The sequence below is a fragment of the Arachis hypogaea genome, chromosome 13 (assembly GCF_003086295.3).
Source record: "Arachis hypogaea cultivar Tifrunner chromosome 13, arahy.Tifrunner.gnm2.J5K5, whole genome shotgun sequence".
Lineage (NCBI taxonomy): Eukaryota > Viridiplantae > Streptophyta > Magnoliopsida > Fabales > Fabaceae > Arachis > Arachis hypogaea.
Genome location: NC_092048.1, coordinates 95942575 through 95953892, shown reverse-complemented (window position 1 = coordinate 95953892; position 11318 = coordinate 95942575). Strand labels below are relative to the sequence as shown.

Genomic DNA, 11318 nt, shown 5'->3' with positions numbered 1-11318 from the left:
TCGAGCTCTAAACCATGTTCCAGTATAATATTTCTTCAAACAAGTGTAACATTAAATTTTTATTCAAATTAGTGAAATACTCTAAAAAGTTTCTTGAAAATGAAAATATTACTTCAACCAAGTGGTAAAATATGCACAAAAATCAAACAAACATGCAAATGCAACAACTAACAAGGAAAATAAAACATTGGTGTTTGAGAAGGAAATACTAACCCATGGAGATCGGTATCGATATCCCCACACTTAAAGATTGCTCCGTCCTCGGTGCATGCTGAGATGTGCAGGTGGACGGGTTGTTCCAACTGATGCTTTTCTTCAAGGACTGTGCAGATGGACTTGTCTGTCTCCCCATGTAAAATGTCTTCCGTTTTCCTTCCGGGTGGCCATCCTGAAAGAAAAAAGGAAGAAGAGTAACCCAGAAATATAGATAAGAAAATAAAAGAACTATGGGTTAATGCCAAATGATAAGGGTCTCAATTACATGGTAGCTACAACATGCAAGTGAGAAAACAATAGAAGCACATGGCATACTAGTGGTGCAAAAAAAATGTTGCAACAATGAGGGAGAGTGTGGGTAAGGAGAGATAATATAAATTCATATCAATGTAAAAGTAATACAGGTATAAAGGATTGGCATTGATTTAAATAATATTACCTAACCAGAATAAAACAAGTCATAAGCACCAAGATAAAACCAGAAAAGAAATAACAGTTGAATAAGAACATTTAAACACCAATGGTAAAATAATAAATTTAGAAAAATAAAAATATGCAATGAATGAAAGTATGCAAATAAATAAAATAAAATAAAATGAGAGGGAAAAAGGATGAGAAGAAGAAAAAGAAAGTGAGAAAGGAGAGAGAAGGAAGAAATTAGGATTAGAAAAGAGAAGATAAGAAAATTGGCACTAATCTGGATAGGTTGTGCGACGCTGGCGACGCGATCGCGTGGGTGACGTGGTCACGTGGTGCGCGATATGGTTGGGTGACGCGGACGCGTGGGGCACGCGATCGCGTGCCTCGATCTGTGCTAGTGGCGCGAGTGCAGCCTCGCGGTCGCACAACTCTCTGTTCAAAACTTAGTATTGCCAAAATCCAGGGTGGCGCGGTCGCGTGGTCGACGCGATCGCGCGGGTGGCCTTATTTCCAATATGACGCGGACGCGTGGATGATGCGTTCGCGTGGCAGGGTTTGTGCTACTAGCACGGGTCCAGCCCAACTCCAGCTCAACTCACTACAACAAATATGGCCTTTAGCAACGCCAAATTTTGCAACGCCTTAAAACCATTCTCTTAGATAGGTTTAGACAACGGTTTTTTAAAGTGTTACTGTTGAATTCAATTTTTCATCAATTTATAGCAACAAATTAAAACCGTTTTGTTTGACTATTTTAAAGAACGGTTTTATGACCGTTACCATGATTTGGCTTTAAGCAACGGTTTTTTATCGTTGTTTAAAGAATTGCACAAAGAAAACGCATTAAAACCGTTGCCGAAATGCTACACTTTAAAACCGTTCCATTAGATGGTCTTAGATAACGGTTTTTACAGTGTTGCTGTTGAAGTTTATTTTTTCATTATGCTATAGTAACCAAATAAAACCATTCTCTTTGCCTATTTTAAAGAACGGTTTTACAACCATTACAACAATTAATTATGAAACAACCATTTTTTAAATTATTTAAATAATTAGACAAATTAAATAATACTAATAAAAATAATTTCAGATAATTATATAAATTGAAACTGTTTTTTTATAAATATTGAATTTATAAAATACTCAAAAATTATTTTTATAAATAAATAACAAATATTATTTAAAAAAAATAAAAATAAAATAAATTTATTATAAATATTATATATTATTATAAATATATAAAAAATATTATATTTTTAACACATATAGCTAAAATAAATTTATAATAAATATTATATATTTTTATTATAAATATATAATAAATATGAATATAAAAAAATAAAATTAAAATAATTTTAAAATAAATATTATATATCTATTATTGATTATTAATTTTTTCCTAATTAATAAAGGAATGAAACATAACAGCGCAAATAAGGCTGGCTAATAAGCTAAGTAGTCACCAAGAAAATAAGGCTAATAAGAAAGCCCTCATTCTCTTCGAAACCAAAGAGCTTCCTCCCCCTCCACCGTACCGAACCCTAACCCACGCCTCAGAATCGGAGAAGTCATCGCACCGCAGCTCTCCATGAAGCCGTAAATGGCACCATCATAGCAAGTCACCAGGAAGCCCCAAATCGCCACTCACCATCGTCGCACCATCATCATCACTCCATTCTTCCCGATATCGTCCTTGCCTCCTTCTTCCCAGCGTCGCTGAGTCTCTCCGCGGCGTCGCTGCTTCTCCCCGCTCCGAGGCTTCACTGCTTCTCCACGGCGTCCTTGCTTCTCCCTGTTCTGTTTCTACGTCGCTATTTCTGCTTCACTGTCTTCGCTGGTTGTGGATTGTGCTTCGCTGGTGCTTCGCTGCTCTGGTGCTTCGTTGCTGCTGCTGCTGCTTCGTTGCTGCTACTGCTTCGCTGCATTGGCCGTGGTTTATCATCTGTGGTAAGTGGTCTTCATCTCTGATTTCTGTTATATATTAGGGTTTGTTTGGCTGTTGGGTGATTTTGTTGGCTGTGGAAAGTGGTGATGTTTGTGAACATGAGCAAGATGAGTGTTGAATGTCGACTGAGTTTCTGGTCTTGTTTGAATTTGGACTGTGTACTTGTGAAATGAACCTGGGGCTTAGGTTAGTCTGTTATTTAAGGTAGCAAAATTTTTATTATCTACTAGTAGTGTGTTCTGTGGCATTATGGTTCTATTTCTTTGCTTTCTTTGAGGTGTTCTATGGTGGATGGCCAATTATTTATCTGCTTTGTTTATTTTAGCCTTATTTTATAATGTTATTATTTCAGTGAGTTGTGGACTGCTTTTCATATTGGTTGGTTTCATCTGGGATAGCAGAGGAATTTCATGCTTATTCCAACTATTTGACTTAGAGATCAGCATAAATTCTGCTATTCTTCCTACATGCCTCAATTAATCAGGAGAAATATTTGTTATTTTAAATATTTGATGGAATAGATATTTATTTTTCATTTGAATTAGTTTAATGAGAATAAAATTTATCATTTTATTCTTTGAACTACCCTGATAATTGCTTGCTAGTTGCTACTTGCTATCCATAAGTGTACTACCATGTAAACCAGTTGCCACTCCTGTAAAAAAAGTTACAAAACTCCTTTCTCTTTTATTTTGGTCATGGGTTCTGTTCTGAAACTTCATCAGAACTAAATTTTATATAAAAGACCTTCAATTGACAAACTTAAATATACTTTATTAAAAGTCCTTTAGTTTAAAAGTGGGCCAAATTATATTAACAAAATAATTTTTTAGACCTCAATTATAGAAGGCATTTGAGAAGAGTTTCAATTGAAATACTTTTTGGTACAATGCTATTCTAATTTTGATTTGGCAATTTGTTATCTCAAAATGCTGTTCTCATTTAAAGAAAAGTTATCCATTATTTGGTCTTTGTCAGTTTACACTTAGTTAGAACAGTTTATTTAAAGTTTCAAAAAATGCATTTATATATCATTCATTTCATCTCTGAGTAATTTATTTATATACTTCGTTCACTTTGAATGGTTTGTTGTTTATTTTGAGAAATCAATTTATTTCAGGCATGAAAGTGATAGTTACGTTAGTATTACAGTTATGGTTATGAATTGCTTATATTTTTATTCTTTGTTGCTGTTGTAGTTTGTCTCTTTAAAATAAAAAAAAGGGTTGTCATCTGTGGGTTGTCTCTTTGCTGCTGCTGCTTCACTGCATCGCCCGTTTGTGGGTTGTCATCTGTGGTAAGTGTTCTTCTCTGAGTTTCTGTCGCTTAGTTAGGGCTTTGGATGTTGGGTATTTTTGTTGGATTTAAGAAGAAGAAAGGAAAGTGGTGATGTTTGTGCATTGTTCAAAAACTGTTTTGAGGCTTTATTTAGCTAATAAGATAGAAAGGGAAATTTGTATTTGGCCGTTTCTGCATTGTTCAAATTCAAAAACTGTTTGTGCATTGTTCATTAATTTGAGTTCTGGTTAGCAAAACTCATCATTGTACTAATTGTTTTAGATTTTTTCTTGGGGATAGAGTGTAGTAGAAGAAACATATGATGATGCTGTCTATTTGAAGATGAACACGTTTTGTTAGTGCATTGTGTTCTGGATTTCTGTGTTGCTAAACTTGATAATTCTATTGTTTGATTTTTTAGTTATATATCACTTTTGAAAATAAGATTTCTAAAAATTGGTTTTAAAAGTGAATTTTTTGTTAAAAAATCTGGTTATGAATTACTTATATTTTTATTCTTTGTTGTTTTTTTTTGTTTGTCTCTTTAAAACCAGAAACAGAGAATCAAATAGCGGGTCTCTCTGTAGCTGCGACTACCTTAGATATTGAGCTACACTACAGGTAAATCATTTAATATATTATCTTTTTAAATTTGTTTGAACATTTAATTGTTAAGAATATTTACTGATTAATTGATGGATTAAGCTTCTTTGCATAGTTTGTTAGATACAAATTGTTAGTCTCATGATTGGTTGAGATGTTCTCTTTTGAATATGTGTGGTTGACTTCTAGAAATTCTTTAGATGCAATAAGCTCTTGAATGAAAAAATCACGTATAATTAGTCTAAAATATATGTCCGTGTCTTTTATTTTAGTTGACAAAGTAATGGACAAAGGGTGGACTAGTTTACCAAGACATACTGAGGGTTACCAACATGGTGTTAATTTATTTTTGGATTTTGCCTTTTCTAAAGGTAGACCACAAGGACAAGAAATTCTTTGTCCTTGTTCTATATGTAATAGCTTTAGTTGGGGGCGAAGGGATGAAGTTTATGATCATTTAATAAGTAAGGGATTTCAAAAAGGTTACACTGTGTGGGTTCATCACGGCAAAAGGATAAGTCGCATGGATAGTGAAACCGATGAGAGTGAAGTCCATGAAGGACTTGTCGACGACATTCATGGGCTGCTAAACGAGACGTTTCGGCATGTGCTTGAAGGAGATAAAGATGGTGATGGGCCAAACGAAGATGCAAAAAAGTTTTATAACTTGCTTGAAGAAGGAAAACAAGAGTTATATCCTGGCTATAAAAAATTTTCGACATTATCATTCGTTATCCGATTGTATTTGTTGAAGACTCTTAATGGTTGGAGCAACGCATCCTTTACTGCTCTTCTTGAGTTACTGAAAGAAGCAATTCCTCATTTGAATATTCCTGATTCTTTCAATAAAATCAAGGCCATGGTAAAAGATTTAGGACTTGGTTATAATAAAATTCATGCTTGTCCCAACGATTGTGTTTTGTTTCGGGATACATATGAAGATGAAGAATTTTGTCCTATTTGTGGAGCTTTCAGGTACATAGAAAATGTTGAGGTAGATATAGATGTTGATAAGTTAAAGAAAAAACCTGTGCCTGCAAAGGTCTTGAGGCATTTTCCCTTGATTCCAAGGCTTAAGAAGATGTTCCTGTGTTCAAAAACAGCTGAATCACTAAGGTGGCATGATGAACATCGTTCAAAGGATGGAAAGTTAAGACACCCAGCTGATGGCCAATCATGGAAAGACTTTGACAGGCTTCATCCCGATTTTGCTGAAGAATCTCGTAACATAAGATTAGGGCTAGCTAGCGATAGATTTAATCCATTTAGAACCATGAGCATCTCCCATAGTACATGGCCGGTAGTTTTGGTCGCATACAATCTTCCTCCATGGTGTTGCATGAAACCAGAGTATGTCATGATGTCCTTGCTCATCCCTGGACCATGTTCGCCCGGAAAAAGCATTGATGTGTATCTTCAGCCATTAATTGAAGAGTTGAAGGTTTTATGGGAAGTTGGAGTGGAAACATATGATGCTTCAAAAAATAAAACTTTTCAACTACATGCAGCACTTTTATGGACCATAAGTGACTTTCCAGCTTATGCTATGTTATCCGGTTGGAGCACAAAGGGAAAGTTAGCATGTCCTTGCTGTAATTATGACACCTCCTCTTGTTATTTAAAACATAGCCGGAAGATGTGCTACATGGATCACCGTAAATTTTTGGGTATGGATCATCCATATAGGATGGATAAAAGATCTTTCAATGGCAATGTTGAATTGAGGTCCTCACCAGATTTATTAGATAGGGTACAAATTTTTGAAGATTTGAAAGATTTTGACAATGTATTTGGGAAGAAGCAAAAAAATAAAATTGATGGTCCATGGAAGAAAAGGTCCATTTTCTTTGAGTTGCCATATTGGAAGCAAAATACATTGCGTCATTGTCTTGATGTTATGCACATCGAGAAAAATGTATGTGATAACATAATTGGAACTTTATTAGACATTCCAGGAAAGTCCAAAGATCATGCAAATGCTCGTTACGATCTCAAAGATATGGGCATAAGAAAAAACCTTCAACCAAAGGAGATAGATGGTGGCAAGAAAGCAAAAATTGCTAAGGCTTGTTTTAACCTTACTAATCAAGAAAAAACTATTTTTTGTAATATTTTGAAGTCAGTAAAATTGCCATCTGGTAGTGCCTCTAATATTTCTCGGTGTGTTCATGTTGCTGAGAAAAAGATATCAGGCTACAAAAGTCATGATGCTCATTTTATGTTGCATTATTTGTTGCAAGTAGCTATAAAATGCACAATGCAGAAGTAGCTGGCCCTTTAATTTATCTAGGTTCATTCTTTCATTCCTTGTGCCAAAAAGGTGTTGAAAATGATACAATAGATCATTTGGAAGTAGATATTAGAGAGATTTTGTGCCAATTGGAAAGAATATTTCCTCCTAGTTTCTTTGATATAATGGTCCATTTGCCTATTCATCTGGTAAACGAGTTGAGGTTGGGTGGCCCAGTTCAATTTAGGTGGATGTACCCCATCGAGAGATATCTGTGTAGGTTAAAGTCCTACGTCCGCAATAAGAGCCGCCCCGAAGGTTCAATTGCTGAAGGATATTTAGCCGAGGAATGCTTGACATTTTGCTCAAGGTATTTAAGTCCTGATGTGAATACAAGGCTGAGTAGGAGGACACAAAATTATGATAATTGCAGTGAAGCTGACGTATGTCATGATAGCTATTTTGCATGCTTGGGGCGACCAATTGGTGGAAAGAGGAAAGGGCAACCTTTTTCTCTAGATACCAACTCAAAAATACAAGCTCATCGGTACATCTTATTTAATTGTGATAAAGTTAAAGACTACATTAGGTATTTTTCTTATATATTTTTCAATTACCAATTCTCTATTAGCAAATTTAACTTACTCGCTCTTTGGTTACTTTAGAGAGTATGAGGAACATGTCAACAATCAAACTAAAGGTAGAAAATGGAAGAAGGCAAAAACTCTAAGCCATGATTTTAGTGAATGGTTCAAAGAGCGTGCTTTTCATGAAGATGTTCCGAAACAACTTAAAGATTTGTCTAGAGGCCCAAACACAGTTGCAAAACGATTTTCTAGTTATGTAATCAATGGCTACAAATTTCAAACTAGAGAACATGATGCAAGCCACACAACTCAAAACAGTGGTGTGACTTTGGTGTGCGAAACACCAAGCTTTGCTAGTGCTAAGGACAACAACCCAATGACAAAAGCCGTAACATATTTTGGTGCAATAAATGACATAATTGAGTTAGACTATTATGCATGTTTCAAATTTGTTCTCTTCAATTGTGATTGGTTTGAAGTTGAGGAAGAGAATTTTGGTCTAACTTCAATTCATTTTAATAAAAGATGTTCTCGGGATGATCCTTTTGTATTAGCTTCACAAGTCCACCAATGTTTTTATATTCAAGACCCTTTTAACAAAGACAAGCATTATGTCATGGACACAGTGCCAAGGGATTTATTCAATATGTATGATGGGTATGATGTTGAAGCCGAAGAGTCTAATCAGAAGGACCCCTTTGATCAAGCAAATAATTTGTTTGTGCCAAAGGATAATTGTGAAGTTCAATGGACTAGAGAAGACATGCCAAATACAATCATTGAGAAACCTTCACTTGTTCTACAACAAACTAAATATGATGATGATTCTGATCTTTAAAGAGATTTTTCTTCTCAACATAGAATAATTTTTTTTACTTTTATTTTTAGTGTAATTGTTTATGAACAGGTGCATTTCTTATAGATTCTTGGTTCTTTTAATATGTGATTTGGTTTTTTACTATTATGTTAATAGATTCTTTAAGATGTATACTAATCTCATTATTTTATTTCCTTTTTCAGAAAATGTTCAAAAAATTCATTGAAAATGAGATAGATTCAAAGTCAAGTGCTGAATTGCGTGCAAAGTTCTTCAAGAATATGGAAGTTAAGTGAGAAAAGATGTCTTCTGGGCAGCAGCAACATCAACCACCACCACTACTTAAGAGGATAAAAACCCTTAGTAATAGGGAAAGGGAGCAGAAGTTAAGAAAAAATGGTGTCCAAGCAAATGATAAGCAGAATTTTATAGAAAAGCCAAAAGTTGCAAAAGAAAAAGGACAGAATTTGAAGAAAAGTAAAGTACAGATGGAAGCAAGTATGACTCACACACAAGGATCAACATGTAGACAAGAAAAAGAACTTCCTTCTAAATCTACTGCTGTGGCTCACAAGAATACTAAAGAAGTAGATTCTAGAATGACTCAAGATTTGAAGAGAAAAGAGACCACAATTGAAGATGATATTGAAGAGTGTGGCAGCTTGCAAGAAAGGCCAACTAAGAAGGGAAAAACACGTCAATTTGCTTCAATGCCGATTGATACTTTTCTTCAACTTAACAATGAACCTGATGGTGAAGAGCAATTGGATGAGAATGAAGGAGATATTATAGAGGAGCAGGACAAGGATTATATTAATCCAACTGAGGCTGAGAACATAGACAATACTTTGAAAGGTAAACTTTTTGCAGGTTCTCAATTTTTTTTCCTGTTTACTTTTTCGTAGTTTAATTAGTTTGTTCAGTTTTTGTTAAATTAGTCAGTTTAGTTATGCATGCTTAGTGGAATATAGGTGGTTAGGAAGTTTTATCTGAATTGTAGTGGATATAGGTGGTTAGGAAGTTTTATATGGGTTGTTGTTATTGTTGCTATTTTAGTGAGTTTATATGGGTTGATTTTGCTGTTTAGTGCTGCTTTATCCTTGTTAATGGCTGATTTCATGCCTTGTTTTGATTGACCAAAGATGCTGATGGCCTTATTCTAAGCTGTTTTATAAATGCCGATTTGGTTTTAGTGAGTTTATATGGGTTGATTTTGCTGTTTAGTGCTGCTTTATCCTTGTTAATGGCTGATTTCATGCCTTGTTTTGATAGAGCAATGATGCTGATGGCCTTATTCTGAGCTCTTTTATAAGTGCTGATTTGGTTTTAGTGAGTTTATATGGGTTGATTTTGCTGTTTAGTGCTGCTTTATCCTTGTTAATGGCTGATTTCATGCCTTGTTTTGATAGAGCAATGATGCTGATGGCCTTATTCTGAGCTCTTTTATAAGTGCTGATTTGGTTTTAGTGAGTTTATATGGGTTGATTTTGTTGTTTAGTGCTGCTTTATCCTTGTTAATGGCTGATTCCATGCCTTGTTTTGATTGAGCAATGATGATGATGGCCTTATTCTGAGCTGTTTTATAAGTGCTGATTTGGTTTTAGTGAGTTTATATGGGTTGATTTTGCTGTTTAGTGCTGCTTTATCCTTGTTAATGGCTGATTTCATGCCTTGTTTTGATAGAGCAATGATGCTGATGGCCTTATTCTGAGCTCTTTTATAAGTGCTGATTTAGTTTTAGTGAGTTTATATGGGTTGATTTTGCTGTTTAGTGCTACTTTATCCTTGTTAATGGCTGATTTCATGCCTTGTTTTGATTGAGCAATGATGATGATGGCCTTATTCTGAGCTGTTTTATAAGTGCTGATTTGGTTTTAGTGCGTTTATATGGGTTGATTTTGCTGTTTAGTGCTGCTTTATCCTTGTTAACGGCTGATTCCATGCCTTGTTTTGATTGAGCAATGATGATGATGGCCTTATTCTGAGCTCTTTTATAAGTGCTGATTTAGTTTTAGTGAGTTTATATGGGTTGATTTTGCTGTTTAGTGCTGCTTTATCCCTGTTAATGGCTGATTTCATGCCTTGTTTTGATTGAGCAATGATGCTGATGGCCTTATTCTGAGCTGTTTTATAAGTGCTGATTTGGTTTTAGTGAGTTTATATGGGTTGATTTTGCTGTTTAGTGCTGCTTTATCCTTGTTAATGGCTGAGTTCATGCCTTGTTTTGATTGACCAATGATGCTGATGGCCTTATTCTGAGCTCTTTTATAAGTGCTGATTTGGTTTTAGTGAGTTTATATGGGTTGATTTTGTTGTTTAGTGTTGTTTTATCCTTATTAATGGCTGATTTCATGCCTTGTTTTGATAGAGCAATGATGCTAATGGCCTTATTCTGAGCTGTTTTATTAGTGCTGATTTGGTTTTAGTGAGTTTATATGGGTTGATTTTGCTGTTTAGTGCTGCTTTATCCTTGTTAATGGCTGATTTCATGCCTTGTTTTGATTGAGCAATGATGATGATGGCCTTATTCTGAGCTATTTTATAAGTGCTGATTTTGCTGTTTAGTGCTGCTTTATCCTTGTTAATGGCTGATTTCATGCCTTGTTTTGATTGACCAATGATGCTGATGGCCTTATTCTGAGCTCTTTGTATAGAGACAACAGTGAAGAAAACACGAGGTCCTACACAATGCTTGAAGATTCATGCAAGATAGTTGGAAGATAGAGAAGAAATTACTCTAGATATTGAAGGGGAGGCAATTGGTCCTACTGATGAAGCTGTAAATAACTTGAGCAAATTTTTTGGCACAGTGGCAAGGAATTCAGATTTTTGTCCATTAATTTACACAAATTAGAAGGGGATTAAAGATAAAGAAGCCATTTGGGAATATGTTCAAGTGAGAATATTATTATTGTCTCTTTTAGAAACTATTTGGAAATGTACACATGTATTTTATTCTTACTAGCAAATAATATTTGTGTTTTATAGGGTAAGTTCATTATTCCAACTGAAGGAAAGAGGATAGTCCTTGCTCGTATCAATGACAACTGGAGACGGTATAAGACCACAATCAAGCAAAATCATTTTCTGCCATACAAAAGTGTTAACGAAATGCTGAAAAATCGTCCTAAAAGCATACCTGAGAGTCATTTTCGCAAGTTGATTGCTTATTGGAGAACTGAGAAAGTTAAGGTTAAGACATGTGCAACTTATTGTAGTCTG

General features: G+C 34.9%; 1 protein-coding gene across 1 annotated transcript; it reads left to right on the top strand.

Annotated features, from left to right (window-relative positions):
• The first annotated feature begins 4745 nt into the window (after nt 1–4745).
• Nucleotides 4746–6731, top strand: LOC112735148 (uncharacterized). Its single transcript, XM_025784715.1, has one exon. It carries the CDS (start codon nt 4746–4748, stop codon nt 6729–6731), a length of 1986 nt encoding a protein of 661 aa, XP_025640500.1.
• Nucleotides 6732–11318: the final 4587 nt, after the last annotated feature.

What these genes read in the sequence shown, in the direction of transcription:
- LOC112735148 (XM_025784715.1), top strand. Translation starts at nt 4,746, where the DNA reads ATGGACAAAGGGTGGACTAGTTTACCAAGACATACTGAGGGTTACCAA.